Source organism: Canis lupus, chromosome 2 (assembly GCF_048164855.1).
Source record: "Canis lupus baileyi chromosome 2, mCanLup2.hap1, whole genome shotgun sequence".
In the NCBI taxonomy this organism is placed as follows: domain Eukaryota; kingdom Metazoa; phylum Chordata; class Mammalia; order Carnivora; family Canidae; genus Canis; species Canis lupus.
In genome coordinates this window covers 86,615,425-86,634,333 of record NC_132839.1, presented here as the reverse complement: position 1 = coordinate 86,634,333, position 18,909 = coordinate 86,615,425, and the positions used below count along the sequence as shown (strand labels likewise).

The 18,909-nt window shown below is 37.1% G+C and overlaps 1 protein-coding gene across 2 annotated transcripts in view; it reads right to left on the bottom strand.

The window, feature by feature from the left end:
* Positions 1-1,900: 1,900 nt before the first annotated feature.
* The window catches only part of SEPSECS (Sep (O-phosphoserine) tRNA:Sec (selenocysteine) tRNA synthase), a 36,389-nt gene continuing 19,380 nt past the window's right edge, over positions 1,901-18,909 (bottom strand). For both annotated transcript variants that reach the window (XM_072808895.1, XM_072808897.1), the window contains exons 9-11: positions 9,196-9,289; positions 7,247-7,337; positions 1,901-6,129 (exon numbers count right to left, since the gene is read on the bottom strand). In XM_072808895.1, the coding sequence (XP_072664996.1) occupies positions 5,826-6,129; positions 7,247-7,337; positions 9,196-9,289 (489 nt within the window). In that variant the 3' untranslated portion in view covers positions 1,901-5,825. The remainder of the gene's footprint in view (positions 6,130-7,246; positions 7,338-9,195; positions 9,290-18,909) is intronic.

The window sequence follows — 18,909 nt, the reverse complement described above, 5'->3', positions numbered from 1 at the left end:
AAGATGGCCAGTTAGGCCGGAGCAGAGGGAGGAGACAAAGGTAAAGAGTAGGAAGAAGGGCCAGAAAAGTAAGGGAGGCAGGGGTCGGATGGCCACATGCTGTTGAACTTTGGGCACAGCAAGGACTTTGGCTTATGCCCAGTAGCATGAGTATACTGGGTGTACTCACACCGCAAGAGTCTGAGCAGACAGCTGATAGGATCCATGCCTTAAAAAGATCCCCCTGGATATTATATTCCCAATAGATTACAAAGGGGCATGGATGGAAGACAGGCGGCATACTGCCTCCCTCTTTGATGGCAGGAGGACAGAGAGGGGGGCGTACTGCAATAATCCAGACGGGAAACACTGACAGTTCAGGTGGGGCTGCTAGCAGAGGAGAGGAGAAGGTGAGTAGTGGTTTGATTCTGGATAATTTTTTAAAGGTAGATCCGATATGATTTTTTGATGGGTAAGACACAGAATGTTAGAAAGAGAGGAACAGAAGATAACTCCACGGTTTTTGGACTAAGTAATTGAAAGAACAGAAACATATTCGACTGAGAAGGGGAAGGCTGCGGGTAGCCTCAGACCTGTACATATTCACGTTTTCTGGGGAAAAGACATATTCACAGGTTTTCTGGGGAAAAGATCAAGGGATCGCCCTCGGCATGAGGAAGATGAAGGTTCAACAGACGGACACCCAAGAAGTGATTGACAGTTTCTTACAATTGCAGAGTTGAGGAAAGAGGTCTACTAAAAGATGTAAATTTGGGAGTCATTAGTCATTCTACTGAATGTGTAGAGTCATCTAAGAATAGGGCTGAATATGATGAACTGCTCTGCTCACTGGTCTGCTGGCTACACCAAAAACTTTGGTCCGATAATACAACCGATATGAAGTCACTGTGCCAGGAACTATTTCTGTACGACTCTCCTGAGCTGTGATCTGAGTTCGGGTGCATAAAATAGCAAATGCATCTTTACTGTTTCTTAAGAACAATTCTCAAGTGTAAAACAAAAAGGAACTCATAGAAACCAAAATAGAAAAATTCTGAAAGTAAAAAAAAAGATCTAAAATCAACTACACAGTTGACGGGATGAGCACTGGGTGTTATTCTGTATGTTGGCAAATCGAACACCAATAAAAAATGAATTTATTATTAAAAAAAGATTAAAAACCAAAAAAATAAATAAATAAAAAATAAATAAAATTAAATCAACTACATACTTTTTAATTTCCACTGGAGAATAGACAAAATTCATTGATGATTCCCCTTCAAAAAAGTTCTACTAAACTAACTAGAAAATGAGTATCTTTCCATTTAAATCTAGTACAAATGAGCTTTATGTACAGCATCATAGCAGTTATTAACAGGAAGTTCTATACCAGGCACTGATTAAATCTTTACATATATTATCATCTCATTCAATCCTCAATCCTGTAAGATTGTACCCATTTCACATATGACGGGGCCGATAGAGGTTAAATATGTGAGCTCACAGGGTTATTAATAAGTTCCCGTGCAGAGATCCAGTTCCAAATCAAATGAGAACTACCTGCAAAATTCAAACAGCACAATTTAAAAATAAAATCTGAAGAGGGCAGTAATACTATTTTATTTTCAAATAAAGTGTTTTAGAAAAGATTAAATAATTCTATGCATCCAACTTTCTATAGTCAATAGATCCCTTGCAAAAGGTTGTTGGAAAGTCATCTCCTTCCTTTAAAAAAAAAAAAACAGCAACAAACTAGCCCCCAACCCCACGACTCATGATTCCCATTGTAAATAGGACTTCTCTTGCTGATTGGTACTGATGACTGAATCAAAAAATGAGCAATAATTTGACGTTCATTATCTGTACTTTCAGATTTTTATCTGTAGCAATGATTAGGTAAAATAATGTAATGCACTGTCAATGATTTATTAAAAATTTATTTCATGTAATAAATTATATAATTCACTTTTATTTTTAAACAGTCTACACCAAAAAATATTTTTTTGAAACATCTTTTTCTTTTGGTAAACGTACAGGGTAGCAGGCTGACATGAGCTTCAATTCTAGTAGGTAAAGTCCCCTCACAATTGTTACGGTGAAACATAGCTTGTCTTCACGTTTCTCTAAAAGTTCCAAGTTGACATCACTTGATGAAAACAAGACCGTATAAACACTTTGAGATTTTGCCTCAGGCCTTAGATTGAACTGAGTATTAGGTGGGATGTTATAAAGATCTATTCATTAGCCCTGAACTCATCACCTGACATGTGTACACACCATATGGCTGAAAGGAGAAGGAAAGCAAGAAGAAAGGCACAAGACTCAGTGGGGAGGTCTCAGACCTGTACATTAAGAGTGGCCATAAGGAACATATCATCAACATGATGTGACAGACAAGGCAAAGCTGCTTACAGGAATTTCTTTCTTAAGTGCTAATAGCATATTCACAGTTTTTACCAAATTATTCAGAGGGCACCACACTTCTGAAATGACCAAGTTTCTATGTACACAAGCTGGATTTTTTCCTAGTTCCAAAATAAAGTCAACCTCATGAATGCAAGACATAACACAACCATCTAAGGGCTTGGGAGAAATTAGCACATCTTAGGAAATGGGAAGAAAAAACTCAAGTTTTAGGTGTACCAAACGTACATGCGTGCAAAATCTTTCTCTGAGTGCTACACGAATGAGACTCACCAGTTTGCTGCTATTACTGTCAACTGTCGGCTGTTCTCCTCTTTGAAGGGACACAAGAATTTTACTCTCGCGATGAGCTACTTCAAGATTTTTTTTTTTGAGCTATTTCAAGATTGAAGTAATCTCACCGGTTTAAAAAAAAAAAAAACTGTCTTTATTTCATTTAAATTTTCCTAAAGCCTCTCTAAGCACATAGTCTACAAATGAAAACACAGCCTATAGCTTCGGCCTCGACAGAGTCATGATGGCATGATGGGGTGCTTACAGAAACAGAACCACAGGAAAGTTATGTGCTGGGGAGAAATATCAGTAGAAACTTAATTTATATTTAAATTTACCATCCTGTGTATCAAGTGCCTATTGGATGAACAGAACTGTATTCAACAATTCATATTCTATAACTTCAACTAATACTTAAAGCTAAATAGAAGGATTTATAGTTGAACACTGGGCTCTTAAGGCTGGTATCACATATCATTCCCTGATAGAGAATTCATCAGCAGAGGGACATAAGAGCCAAATTGAGAGCTGGATTTTAAAACACCTTTCCCTGCTGAGCGAATAAGTAACACATTGTGTAGTGACCTAAAGAATATTTTGTGTTATTCAATTTTCTTTTCTGGGAAGACTACCACAGTCCAATGACTTTAAAAACCAAACTCCCAAACTCTGCCTGAGAACCTTAATAAGGGCAGTCAGATCATAAAGACAGGTCATCTTAGTCCTGATCAGAAAAGGCATCAGGCCGTTGCTCCCCAGCCACTGTCGAAGAGTAACGAAGGCCAATTATGAGGTTTACTGGTTGGTACTAACAATTTAAAATAAATAATTGTACATACTTATTTATAGTTACATGTGGAAATGGACAAGAGTGAGCAAAAATGAGACTGGGGTAGGAGCGAAGGCAAGCCTGAGTATACAGGACCTATGGCACCTCTTCAAAAGCTCTTGTGAATTCTAGGACCTCAAGGTCAAATATAAACCAGCAGGAATAGAGCTGTTATTCCAAAACCTCTGAAAAGAAAGAACTAATAATAAAAACTGCAGCTGATTTTATGCACCAGGAATGAAATGTTACAACACATCTATCATTCACATGTGGGTTCATGTAATTTATCTTCAATTAGAATTATTATCTATTCAGCAGCTGAAGCCCAAGAACTGCTGATACACTGCAGATGAGAAAACATTTGCTGGTCTCTCGGCTCCGGCCTTCTCAAGCTAAATGATGATCACACAGTATAGATCACTTGTTCTAGAAAACCATCTTGGCTCATGTGTACAGTAAGCTGTGCCACCAGCACTTAACATTTCCAACATCGCTTCATTTCCTCTCGTAGACTCCAGAGGTATGGCTGGGACTCTTTGGCTTTATTGGTTCTACAACTCAGTCCCAAATTCATATAAAAAAACCTCACACAACCTTTTTATCCAGGATTTACACCTCTGAAATGTGTTACTATAGCTATTAAAAAAAAGATATCTAAAATATCGGAGCCCCAAAGATATAATAATTTCAGAGTAACCTTTACAATATTTATAATTAAGTACTTTATCTGAACAGTCTTGACTTCCAAGGTTGTCAGGTTAGTGTCAGTATTTTAACTTACACACTGATAGGAGTGGTATCTGTCGGAGCTCATGTTTAAGATGGTTTACATTACTAAATCAACAAAGAAAAACACAACCCAGAAACTGAGGTGGCATTCTCAACTGCAACATTTTCAAAAGCATGTTCAGCGGGATGTCAGTAAGTATTTAATTGGAAAAAAAGGGTTCCACCTTTGGTTAAGGCCATATTTAAGCTGGCTTCCAAGGTATCTCAGAGCCTTTAACATGCTGATAGGCAGGTTTACAAAGGCCCAAAATTATCTGCCTATGAAACACTTTATCCCCGTGAGCATCTCATAGGAATACTGCTCCACCAAGGAGGTATAGAGAAATAGGACTTTGGCATTTTGGTGTACTCAAAAGCTTCACTAATTCCTCAAGCTTTGAGACATTAGTCTATTTCTCAAAAATAAACAATAAAAATTGTTATAGCCAGTAAGTCTGGAATATCAGACTAAGAATGTGAGCATGGGGATGGGGGAAGGGGTGGGCAGAGGGAAATACATCTGTTTATCCCACTACATCATTTTCATCTCCCTAGCAAAAATATGTTCAAAAATACCCAGGTTAACCACTCTTGATAATGGCTATGTACAACAGCTGAACAAAATGTCCAATATGCAAAGCCTGCTTCAGGCAAAAACAGTGGAATAAAGCTTTCACCTGCCCAAAGGGAAAAACGCACAAATGCCCTAAGATCTCATGTTTAGAACTGGTAATCCTGGTTATCACTTAAGAATCTAACGCTATATAATTTGATGACATTTGTAGAGCTTTCTTCTTTGAAGCGCTACTGAACAACTAAAGTTGCCGTGGAAAACTTTACTTGGGAAGTTTGTTTAGAGTAGTATTCCTCGACCTCAGTATTACTGAGATTTGGGGCTCTGCTCTGGGAAGTTTTCTGGTCCACTGCAGGATGTTGAGCAGTAGTACCCCTGGCCTCCACCCCTAGATGTCAACAGCATTCCACAGGTTGTGACAACTAAAAATGTCCCTCCACATTGCTTAGATATAAGCAAATCATCCCCAGTTGAGAACCACTGCTACTGAGTGAAAACTGAAGCTTACGCCTGGACTCTGCTTCCCCGGGGAAGTGTCCATTTCACAGGCAGACCATGACTTACACATATCAACATCTTGTAAATAGTAGCATTGGATCATTCTAAATTCTCTGTGACCAGAAACATAAGTAATTTGTGAATGGTATTGTTAGGAGAAAGCATTTCAAAAAGAATTAGAAGTAATTTGACTGTCACATTAGTAAGAATTATCTGAATCATGTTTAATTGACAAATATTCTAACAATTAGAAAAAATCTTAATTGTATTTTATCTGTTAAGGGTCATAATGATTGAGGCAGTCTAAGAGTAAAAGAACCTAACAGTCCTCAATGGCTCGCTCAGCCACATTCTATCCCTTGACCAAATATTCTCCGTGAAATTCTCAATTCCGAAACCTCAAGTCTTATCTTTAAACTGCTTATTTGCACTGCAGCCTCATCGCTTTTTTCAAATGATAAAAAAGAAACCTTTCAAATGTCAGGAAGAATTCTGGTACGTGTCAAAAAGCACATTATCTAGTTTTAAAGCCATTTCTTCAATATCCACATCTTCAGTTTTGTCATAATTGTCAACTCCAGATACGTTACTCTCCTTATTTTGTTCTTTTCTTACTGTCTTTAAACACTTGTCAAGTCTCTTGATGAACAAGTCCACATCCTGCATCTTCATTCCAATGGCTGATGCAGCATTGAGGTAAGCGCAAGGGTAATTATTTGTATGTGACATAAAGCCTCGGAAAGTGTGGCCACTCACGGTTTGCACAGACCCAAGAGGCACAACCCTGAAAGGGAAAAGATTATTTCTGTTTTTGTACTAAGTATGGAATCTGACCTTCACATATACATACTTTAATGGAATACTGAAATTTCTAAGTCAAACCACCACCTTGACTAATTGCCGTGTATCACCTCAAATAACCAACAAACTGGAATTACACTTATCTGATCAGTGTGGTACAATGGAGGGTGTTAGAGCAAGGACCCAGGAAAAAATCCCGTAACTGCTTACAGCAGGGTGGTGGTTAGCAATCAGTGATATTCGGCAGTGGTACATGCATTTTTTAAGTTTGATTTCATTGGCATACTTGATCATAAGCAGATTTCTAACAGTACTTTAAAAAAAAAAGTCAATTAAGATCAACCTTAACAAAAAGACAAATAGTAGCAACGCTACAAGCAAGGCCAAGAAAACCATTTTTGGAGCATCAAAACTATGCTGTATATGGATACAGTTCATCAAGGTAAAAGCTGAACTAATCTAAGCTTTTTTCTTTTAAAAAGTTGTCCTTTGATGTAAAATCTCTAATCTCTGGTAGTCAGAGAGAAAGTCTTTAATAAAGGCATGTAAAGAAGAGTACTTAGAGCAGGATATTTCTTTTCAAGTCATTTTTCTCTGACCTCATCAAATATAAAATGAAAAATGAAATTCATTTTTAAGCCATGTACATATAGGAGCAAAGAGTACATTTTTCAAAGGCAGTACTTAGACAATAATTGCATAACCTTTTTGGTTCAGGAAATGGGCTTTTCCTTAGAAATGTTTTCATCCAAATTTAGTAATGAAGATGACTTATTTCCAACACCACAATGTGACACCACTAAAGATTATCTAACAAAGGAAAATAAGGATAAGAATGCATATGGAGGTGCTGAAACTCTGTCTGCAGGTCCTGTAACAACAGACAGGAGTCCCACCCTCCTGAGATGGTTTCCAGTGCAGGCCTTGCACAGGTGGGCCAGCACGGCCTTACAAACTCTCCACCTCACCCCTTCTTCACCCGTGACCGATTTTCACATGGAGCTCAGCAGATATTTGGGGGACAACTGTTTGGGAAAAGTACTTTATTACAGTTACCTTGGAAAAGCCCCGTAAATCCAACCTCTTTTAGACAGACTTACCTGGCTCCAGAAACCTGTCTGGTAAAAAGCATCGAGCCGAGCTGAGTGATAGCTTTGTCTTGGTGTTCACCTTGTGTCTTAAGTGTCATAGCTGAAAAAGAAAAAAAGGATCCCACTGTACCTTGGTTCACCAGCACAAAATCACTCAAAAAACAAACAAACAAACAAACAAACAAAAAAAACCACCAAACACTTACTGATGGAGACTCTACTTTTGTGTGTGTTAAAATACACATGACATAAAATTTTACCATCTTAACCACTTTTAGGTGTACAGTCCATGATTAAACACATTCACACTGTTGTGCAACCATCGCCACTGTCCATCCCCATAACTCTTTCCATCTCACAAGATAAAAAGACTGTACCTATTCAACAATACCTCTCCATTCTTGCCCCCGTGCCCGGGCTCCTCACAGTCACCATTCTCTGTCTCTGTGGTTCTCACTACACTAAGTACCCCACACAAAAGGAATCATATATTTTTTGTAACTGGCTGGGGAAGTTACTTTTTATTCATTGTCAAATGGCATGATTTCATTTTAATGCACTTAATAAATTATAGTAAGCATCTGTTTGCATATCAGACAAAAATAAGTTAATACAAACGAACATACTAAGAGTCAGAACAGACTTTCCATTTCACCCTTATGGAGAGTGAACTTTCCAATAAAATAGAACAATGACACGATCAATACGGTAGTTTATTCAAATTCAGTATTTGAATATTGCAAATATTCAATATTTCAAATATTCAGGAATATTTTCAGTATATATGTAAGACTAAGTAAGATCACCTTCTGCATATGCAAACAAAAATCTTACTGAGGTTATGTTGGTAAGCCATGTTCTCCTCACCACTATTAGCTACCATTTCCTGAGGACTGATTTACCATACTAGATACTTTATAATCTTAACCATTCTTTTTTTTTTTTAAGATTTTATTTATTGAGAGGGGAGCAGGAACAGAGGGAGAGAGGGACAAGCAGACTCTCTGTGTGGAGAGGAGCTCCGAGTCCAATGTGGGGCTTGAACCTGAGATCATGACCTGAGCCAAAATCAAGAGTCAAATGCTTAACCGACTGAGCCACTCAGGCGCCCCTCAACCATTCTTTAACAATTGTGTATGAGGAATCATTCTATTTTACAGATAGGGGAATGGGGGTCAGAGGTTAGTACATTGCAGAATTGGGATTTAAATCATACCATATCATTTTCTACAACATCTACATAGTTTATATACCAGCAAAGGACTAAGTGGGATGGGTTTTATTATACATCGGTGGCAAATGGTTTTCCATGGAAGCCTATTCCTGAAAAAGGCTTCAGTTACAAATGATTGATTCTTTAGTTTCCTCAGATATACATAACAAATGAAACATGTTATTCTATGACTAGTCACAAAAGGGATAATTATGAAACCTAAAAGTTAAATGTATAAAAGTCAACATTCGTATTATCTTGTTTAGTAGTCCTTATACTACATGACAAAAATATATAGTCCTTATACAAAGGAAATTATCATAAATACAGATTTCTCTAGTATAAAGACGCTCAGGAAAATAATCATAGCATTAAAAATAATAGAGATTTAATTTCTAACCTTATGATGTTGTGTTAACTGGTAGAAATTTTAAAAAATTTTTATAGAGCTCTTCCTAGTGACTAAATGATTTTGGTTAGAAAGAATTAAAGTATCATTTTCTGTATATGCATTATAAAAACTTAAGAGTGATTTAGATTCTTTTCGGTGTATACTTTTTATCTCAGAAATACACTAAAGCATTTCTAAAAGCTAGGCTTTTTCAATTTTCAAATTAATACTGTATTCAACTTAGAAATATCATTTTAACCAGAAAGAATTCATACTCTTTCTAGAAATACCAAGTCCCTGCTGGGAAAGGTTAAGCAGCACTGATTTTTATTTTTCTTAAGAAAAATATATTACCTAAAGATATGGGATTGTGAGGTGTATGCAACAGTCTTTCATTGTAGCTTTCTGACAGCTTCTTCAGTTGGCTGGACAAATATGAAAACATTTCCTGCAACAACAAAATGTTACATTTAAAGAAAATCAAATAAACGCTTATTGCAACTTACCAGATTAAATGAGACAAAATCTGTTTAGTGCGATGTCTATGCTATAAATTAACTCATCTATGTGCCCTAGGAGCAGTTCTTTCCTTTGACACAATATAGTGAGATTCAAAGCCACCACAATTATTAGAAACCACAGGCTTTAGGTAAAGAAGGCAAAGGACCAGCATATTTCCTTCTTTGGGACTATTATGTATCTATCACAAATCTATCCTCTTTTTAGAACCTCCAGGGCCTCCACTCTAATCCAAGTGGCCATCAATCTGTTCCCTGGACCACAGCAATAGAAACTAAATGACTTCTCTGCCAACTTTCCTTGCCCCTCTATAGTCTGTTCTACATGCAGAGGCCATGAGTAGTCTTTGAAAAGCATAAATCAGATCATGTCCCTCCCAACGACGAACTCTTCTGTAAGTATTACAAAACCAAACTCTTACCTATAAGGCCCAAATGAACTAGCCCAGCCAAAGCCAACTGCGCAATAGTCATTCCCCCCACTTAGTATAGTGCCGGCCACATCAGCCTCCTTTCCAACCTCTGAACATGTCAAGCTCCTTCCAGTGTCAGAACCTTCATGCCTGCTTCCCCAAACTCAGTTCTCCCAGAATATTCCATGGGACCTACCATTATGACTTCCCTATTAATGAACTCCTAATCTCCCTCCAACAACCACTCCCTAATTTTGGTTTCTTCACTATATGTATCAGAATCTGAAATTATCTCATTTACTTGCTTAAATGAATACTCCCTATAACTATCTACTCAAATGGGAAAACCTGAAAGCACGGACTTTGTGTTCTTCATTACTGTTTTCCAAACACCAAGAAAAATATGCCAGACTTTTAGCATGTAAGTGACTTACGAAAAAGTAGTTTAAAATGCATTTCCTTTAAATTGCATAAATTCAAAATTAACAATTCCATCTCAAAAGAATATAAGCAACTAAAAATGAAAAATTGTATTCTTGGTCTTACTCTGAAAAATAATATAAATCTAGTAATAGAAAATAAAAAATATTTTAGAAGTACAAAATTTCACATGTACATGTAAGTAGTTTAACAAAGTTTTAACAAAATACTGTAAATAAGTATTAAATTGGAAACCGTTAGATAAAGTTCTACTTTCTAGTAAGCCCTTTATAAAGTGTTAAAATAAAAATCTGCCCAAATAAGTCTTTCTGAAGAAGTGCATGTGTACTGACCTCATCCAGTCATAGTCAAAACACACAAACTCTAAGGATACACCATAGAGCCAAGGGCCAACAGAGTACCCAAGTAGAGACAGCAGGAAACAATACTTCTACTTCAAAGGCCACAAACACTGCTTCAGTTTCTCTAAGGTAAAGGCTGGATAGTCTGATCCCACTAAATCTGTCTTTTATTAAATAAAGAAGAGGAAAGTCCTACCAAGTTTGTTCATTATTAATGAGTCTACTCTTAAGATCCCAAGTATTTTTGCCCTTGTCAATATGGTATATTTTATACTCTGCCCTAAAAAATTTTAAATTTTTTTTTTAATTTTTATTTATTTTTGATTGTCACACAGAGAGAGAGAGAGGCAGAGACATAGGCAGAGGGAGAAGCAGGCTCCACGCACCAGGAGCCCGACGTGGGATTCGATCCCGGGTCTCCAGGATCGAGCCCTGGGCCAAAGGCAGGCGCCAAACCGCTGCGCCACCCAGGGATCCCGGCTAAAAAATTTTAAACTAATAGTCATTCTTAAATTTTTAGGCTATTTTATAAGATCAATTCTCTCAGGAAGTCAGAATCACGAAGTCTTAGATCACTAAAATAAACCAATTTTTTTTTATATTAGAAAAGTTAACATCCACATTTGCCACATCTAATGAAGCCACGAGGAAATGTTACTATTAGATGTAATAAGCCTTTCTCTTTCATTTAAAAAAAATATATAGAGAAATATTTAAGGAGGCAAATGTTACCACCATTTGCAAATTGTAAAAAGCTATGTAGGCAAAAAAAAAAAAAAAAAAAAAAAGCTATGTAGGCATCTGTTCTTAGACAAGTAGATTTCTTGGCCCCCCTCTCTTCAACTAATATTCTGATATTCACAGTATATCAGAAACAGTAAGATAATCAAATGGAATGTAGAAATGAAGAGTTTTTTTCTGGCAACTAGAACAATCTGTTATCTTTTAGTACTATATACCAGTGTTGAACAGTAAAATTTCTGGGTTTCATTTATATATTTTCAACTACTATAAAGTAACTAGATCATTAATTTAAATGCTCTTTATTGATTAAAAAAAAGAAAAAGGCAGTAGCATGTTTTAACTTAGAGATTAACTGCCGATTTTTCATCATCTGTTACACACCAAAGTCTTAATCTGCATCTGTCTGTCTAGTTCTTAGTCTCAAATTCAACGTCTCATAAGCAGAAACAAATCTGATAGAAAAAAATGCCTTTTATGGATTCCTCCGTTTTCCACCGTAACAGTTACAGCAAAATACTTCTTTAAGCAGCAAGGACAAATTTAAAATATTATTCTATCTAATATGGCTGCCACGGTCATCACTGATGTGGTCACACCTGGAAACTAAGAAAAGCCTGATGAGTAATTAATATGTACTTAATTTGTAGTTAGCTATTTCCCAAAAAAAGAGGAAATATTTCCTTAGTAACACCCCTAGAGGGTGCTTTTAAACTTATCGATGCACACATGGCTATTAAAAAACTCAGATTTTCCTAATACTCCATTTCTAATACTTTAACGAAACAGTTTTAACTGGTTCTACCAATCACTTCCTAATGCCACTAGAATTCAGCTTTAACTGCAGTCAAAATCTTTAGACTACAAACATTATACTAATATCACTAGCATGGGAGTAGTAAGACAAAAAAGAAAACATTTGTGAGTCAAGTTCACAGCCATCCGCAAATACTCAGTGTAAAGGGCTATGATACGTAATCCAATCAGCAAAGAAGCTGAAATGTCTTAATGCACAATATATGAATCCTACAATATCTGACAGCATAAGGTCCTAAATGCTCTCCCGTTAATATCACTACATTTAAAATATATCGTTTAGGAGACTGAACCACTATTTCCCACATACTACTTAGCTAAGCAGTTTTTTTCCTGATATATTAAAGGTACTACAAAACCTGCACTATTTTTTTGCCACAGTTAAATCTATAACTGACATTTATTATAAAATACTTCTGTAAAGGGAGAAATTTATAAGCACCCAAAGCAAATGTATATAGAAAGATCTTACTTAAAAGAAATGAAATATTATTGATTTTTCATGTCTTTTGTGCTGTATTTAACTTAATTTTAAAAGACTCTTCACTAGAGATAAACTGAACTGCATACCTGAATGCTAATGTCAGCTATATTTCTAGAATAAAAATACAAAACTTTACACCATAGTTCAAGATGTTAATGGAAGGGAAGTTAAATTATATTAAGCATTATCTTTCACATGGCCTTTCACAAATTGATTTGCAGTTGTAAAGCCCAACATTTAGCCTATCCCTCCCCATAACCCCCAAATGTGCATAATTCACTACATTTTAAGGGACAATGTCTTCTGTAATCATGCTTTTTGAAACATATTGTTTCACGTTACAAGAGAAGATGAAAATAGAACTTCACAAATTATTATGTCTTACAGAGTTGGTAAAAAATCAAAAGGGAAACATAACAAGTGCTCTAACGCCTCCATAATACCATGAAAGGGCAGATGGACAACAGACTGTAGGTACAGATCCATGCACAGAGGTCCATATGTGCAGATACCAGTACTAACTGCAATATGCTGCTCTGACTGTGGCCAGCTGAAAGGACCCGGGCATACTCAGCAGGCCATGCATCTCAGGCTAAAGCACTGCTTTCAACAACTCTTCTGTCGAGGCCATTGCCAGGTCTAAAATGCAACACTTTTGAGATTCAACAACTCCTCTTTTAGGGCTGCAAATCTAGTCATGTTTCCAAACCTAGCTTTGTTATAGGACAGTGTTTGAAGTCGTATGTCTGATGTTCTTCTAGAACTTAGCTGATCTTCCAAAGCCTCAGCTAACAAACGCTAGCCATTGAAGCAACCACCCACTGCCCTTGCTCTTCCACACTTGTCCAATTCAGGAGATATCTGCAACAATGAGTGATTATCTGCTTGCTCGGTTCGGCAAAGCACTCTTCTAAAAGGAAAGCTAAGCAGAATGATGGCCTTCTCTGGAAGCAAACAGAAGTGGGGAGAAACTTCTAAGACTGATCTTTCTTTTTTGCAGAGAGAAACTCACAGAAATAATGTCTTAAATGTTAACCCCTTTTCTTAAAGGCCTCTTCAGTTAAATTCCTGGTCATCTGTCCCATCAGTGAAGCACATGCGTGGATCGTGGATCGGGAAGGGGCCGAGGGCAGGGGTTCAATGCACACACACAGTCCCACTCTCTCTGATCCTTTCACCCTTCAAAAAAGAAGACTTGAGAAGGAATGGCTTCAAGCTGAGTTCTTGTCTGCCTCTACTGTGAAAAGATAAAGCCCTTTCTGAAGAGATATACTAGATGAAATAACCTCTAAAAATATCATTGTGGTGAATAAGGGCACGGAATAAAAAAAAAATCCTAAGTTTTCTTTTAACACTCCTTTTTTAGTACGCAATAACACCGATAATATAAAAAGGAGCTCTCAGTGATGGTATATAAATAGCTCTGGCTGAAGCAAAATAGCTTTACCTCAGCTTCTCCAGAACTGAACCGATAAACTATCACGATTAAATTTTCACAGTTCAAAAGCAAGTCCATTTAAACAAAAGAGGCCCTTACTTCTGCAACAAATCCAATAAAAAAACAGTATTTATGCTACATATATGCAATTATGGCTTATGGCAGACATCCACATTTTTCAATGAAAAGATTTGCCTGTTGAATGAAGTTGTTAAAGAGCAAACTTTTATTCACTTAAAATGACAGAGTTCTCAAAGGAGCATTTTAATACTTTGAAGATTACTACTTCAGGTAGTCTCTGTTCTAAGTACATTCTATACAAAGAATTTTAAATAAAACCTATTAATATATTAGAGCCTTTGGGGTTTTACATACCTCCAGTAGCTAAGAATAAAGGGTCATAAGATCATCATTTTTATGGGTCTAATGCCTGGTACAGAGCGGGAAACCACTCCCTCAATGCTGGATGAGTGATTGGAAGCAGTAAGAGAGTGGTTAAGACATAAAGCACAGAGGCTTTAGAATCACACAGATCTGGGTTTCAGTAGCAGTTCTGGCACTTTTTTGTGCTCTTTGAATAAGTACTTAACTTCTCTGAGCCTCAATTTCATCTATAAAATGGGGATGATATCTTCCTCACAAACTTGCTTTAAGTAGTACATGAAATAATGAATAAGTAAACCTAACAGAGTTCTTGGCACACAGTAAACATTCATAAAAATGCTAAAACTTTCCACCCATCTACTTTTCCCTCCTAAAATAATTTTCAGGTTAAAATAGCTAACATTAGTGGGACACCTGTGTGGCACATTCAGTTCAGCATCCAACTCTTGGTTTTGGCTCAGGTCATGATCTTGGGGTCATGAGAGCAAGCTCCATGTAGGTCTCTGCACTCAGTGTTGAAGTCTGTCAAGATTCTCCTTCCTACTTCCTCTGCCCTTCCACCCCACATTCGTGTTTTCTCTCTCTTAAATAAATATTTACCAAAAAAATAACTAAAAAATAATAATATAAGTAACATTAGCTGACAGGACTCTTTACAGACACATGCTAATACCCTGTAGCTATATCCCATTCTTGTCCTGTCCCTGTGTATTCCACTCTACTCCATCTAGATAAAAGGAAATGAACAAAGTTCTGAATGTTACAAAGAGAAGTAACCTCCTGACATCTGAGATAGAGTCATTCAATTCATAGATACCACTAGAACTTAAAATGCCCTATAAGATATTTATATAATGACTAACAAAGAACAAAGTCCCAATGAGAAGTAGAGCTGGGCTACCTGCTGGATCTATTTACCAGTTAAGCTATATATTCCTATAGGTCATTCTCAAAGCTGGTAGATTTTCTTTTTCATGCAAAATGTACACATGTATGAGTGTTTGGAATTATCTTGAAGTAGCTGAAAATTTTAAAGTCAAACCATAAATGTCAAAAGTCAGAAGAACCATGGCATTGCAGAAATTCTTAGATTCCAAAAAGACGACAGAGTACCCCTACAATCAACAATTCCAAAATCCTAAGATTAAGAAATTAATTTGAAAGTGGAGTACCTGCTAAAGAGGAAGACCTATTCCCAGAAATACAGGACCTGTTACACATAACAGGTCATCACCATTTTAACTCACTCCTTTTCACAAATTTGCAATTATATCCATATAGAGAAATACTTCCATGAGAACACCTAATTATAATGTCAAAAAGTTAATTTGCAGGACACCTGCGTGGCTCAGTGGTTGAGCGTCTGATTTTGGCTCAGGTGGTGACCCTGGGGTCCTGGGATCGAGTCCCTCATCAGGCTCCACACAGCGAGCCTGCTTCTCCTTCTGCCTATGCCTCTCTCTGTCTCTCTCACAAATAAATAAATACAATCTTTTAAAAAATTAATTTACTTTCTAATTTTCCAGAAAGATACTTATTCTGTGTAAAACATGAGATGATTAAACAAAACTAAACCTAAGTGTTCCCAAATCCCTTCCATTGATTCATTCAACAAACATCTGATGAGCACCTAATATATCAAGCAAAGGATACGAAGAACAGAGAGGGATGAATGTAAACTCCGAGGGAGACAGGAGTCTCCCAAACTACCTGTAATCAAAGACCAAGTTTCAATTTAGACACTTGATGGGGATTTGGGGCAGAGGCGGGGGGAATGCACTCAGATCAGTTTAATTATTAGTTAGTTATCATATACAGTTTCAATTCAAGAACAGAAACAGGAAATATGAAATAGTACATTTACTTGATATAATAACAACAGCATAAAAACGTTTTAAAGTTTCTATCTACATTATAAAGAGTAATCTTTAAATGTCTAACTTAAAACTTTATGTAATAATTTTATCAGAGCTATTATAAATTCCAAAAATGAATTTTTAGCCAAATCTGCAGAGGAATCATTATAAGGTAAAGAGCAACAATATAAGAAAAGACTATAACTAGGATAACTGAAAAGATCAGAAATAAAGAGATAACTAACAAGTTATATCATTAAGCTTTGATATTTGGGATGCTCATGCAGTCCATCCCAAACTCCGTAAGATTTTATCTACCTATGAATTAAAATGCTAGGACATTGTTATGTTTCTTCTCCAAATTTCTATTATAGATACAAGTGACCTGTGTGCCCCCCAAACAATGGGTTTCAAACTAGGATGTACATCAGATTCATCAGGGAAGTTTGTTAAAAATGCAGTTGTTTGAGCCCCATTCCAGACTTACTGAATCTGAATTTATCCTAAAGGAAAGCCAATTTTATGAAGTGATCCAGAACAAACTCTCCAATAACTGGCACAATACTTTGCTTTCCAGACTCAGTCTAAGGTACCCTTTAAGAGTTTTTACAGTTATTTTAGTCATCCACTCTATTTTATGATGACACCATAGATGTCTAATAAATGTACGAGTTGTACTTTTGTAGAACAGATGTCTCTTCCTCAGGGAGGCCTTCCCCAACCCTGCCAGAACTGGGTTAGGTGCCCCAGCTGGGTTAGGTGACACATGCTCTCATACCTTCTGCTTGTCCTTTCATAATGCCAGACAGATTTATAATAGTGTATTTAATATCTAGATTTCCCCCGACTATAATTTCCATGATGGTAAAGACTATGTAAGTCTCATTTGTGAATGAGGGCCTATGCATAAATATCTCTTTGCCCGAATAAATGAATGAGCAGGGTCCAATACAGACTATAAAGAATCGTGATGGCAGGCTAAGGAATATGGACTTTGTCTTGCAGGCAACCAGAACCCAAAGCAGAATAACCTGAAGAACTTTAAAATATTAGTCTGGTACTAGTCTAGAACATAGCAAATTAGAGAAGAGTAAAATTGGGGATCAGGAGAAGACCTGGTAAATGACTGTAACGATCCAGGTATGATGTGGTAAGAGCTTGAGCTAAGGGGTTGTAGTAGTGGAAGTAGAAAGGAGCAATTGAATGCTGGTAAACATTATGAAGGACTCAAGGGTATAAGAGGAATCAAAAAGCATCAGTGTTAGAAATCTAATTTAAAACAGAAAAGGGGGCAGCCCGGGTGGCTCAGTGGTTTAGCGCCGCCTTCAGCCCAGGGCCTGATCCTGGGGACCCGGGATGGAGTCCCACGTCAGGCTCCCTGCATGGAGCCTGGTTCTCCCTCTAGCTGTGTCTCTGCCTCTCTGCCTCTCTCTCTCTCTCTCTCTGTCTCTCATGAATAAATAAAATCTTTAAAAAAATAAATAAATAAATAAAACAGAAAAGGGAATTTGTTGGTTCATCTCACAGCCAAGTCTACAAGCAGGCACGGCTGGATCCAGAGACACAAATGACTCTTAGTTTCATTTTCCCTCTCATATTCTCAATTCCCAAGAAGACTCTTGGCATGGCTAGAAACATGGTAGCTGAGTATTAAAATTATCTCCTTACAGTTTACTATCTGCAAAACAGCAAACCCTCTCTCTCTCTCTAAAGGATCTACCACACCTGCTGGAAGGGATCTACTGTCGCATGCCCACCTGTGAACCACGTAAGCCAGATCATATGCCCACCACTCTGAAAAGACAGTAAGAAGGGACGCTGTGATTGACAGTCTCAGTAGGATTGCCTGGTGTCAGGAAGGGGGAGTTCTCAACCAACAGATTCCACACAAGTAAACACCTTATATCCTTTCTAAAATATAACTGAGTTTTGGTCAGAATCACCAAATTCATTCATTGTTTTTGCCTCCTCTGGACATTAGTAGACCTAAGTCTTCATATTGATAGCTATATAAGACAACTACATAGCTACCAGGCTAGACTATTCATCCATGTAAGAAAAAAGCAGTAGAGTTTAAGGTTAAGATAGAGGATCAAAGGCCCAATTGCCTAGCTTTAAACCCATGTCCCACAATTTACCTCACACGTGTTACTCTTCTGTCCTTCCATTTCCTGTAAAAATGAGGATAATGGGAACACCTCACAAAAATATCTGTGAGTTCAAATATCTTTTCCATAGTGAAACAACCAGTTACAGGAGAGTTAAGGCCCACGGCCATCTAACACAACTAAACTCTCATATAAACAATATAAACATAAGAGTTTTGCTCATCTACAAACAGGCTTCCTCTGTCATATGGAAAGGGTTCCTTGGAGGCCTTCTCTTAGCTAAAACAATCTATGACCATGATGATTACTTCTGGGAGTTTATGAAACTGGAGTTTTATTCTAGTCATTTGAAAATCTTTGTTAGGTTTATTGAGGTATAATTTCAGAGGCCTAGTTTTTAGGAGTCCACTTCTATGAGTTTGGACAAACATACACAGCTACAAAACCACCCCCACTATCAGGATACAAACCATTTCCTATCCCATGAGCCCCCTTCCTCAACTCATAACTCTGACAACTTCTCTCTGT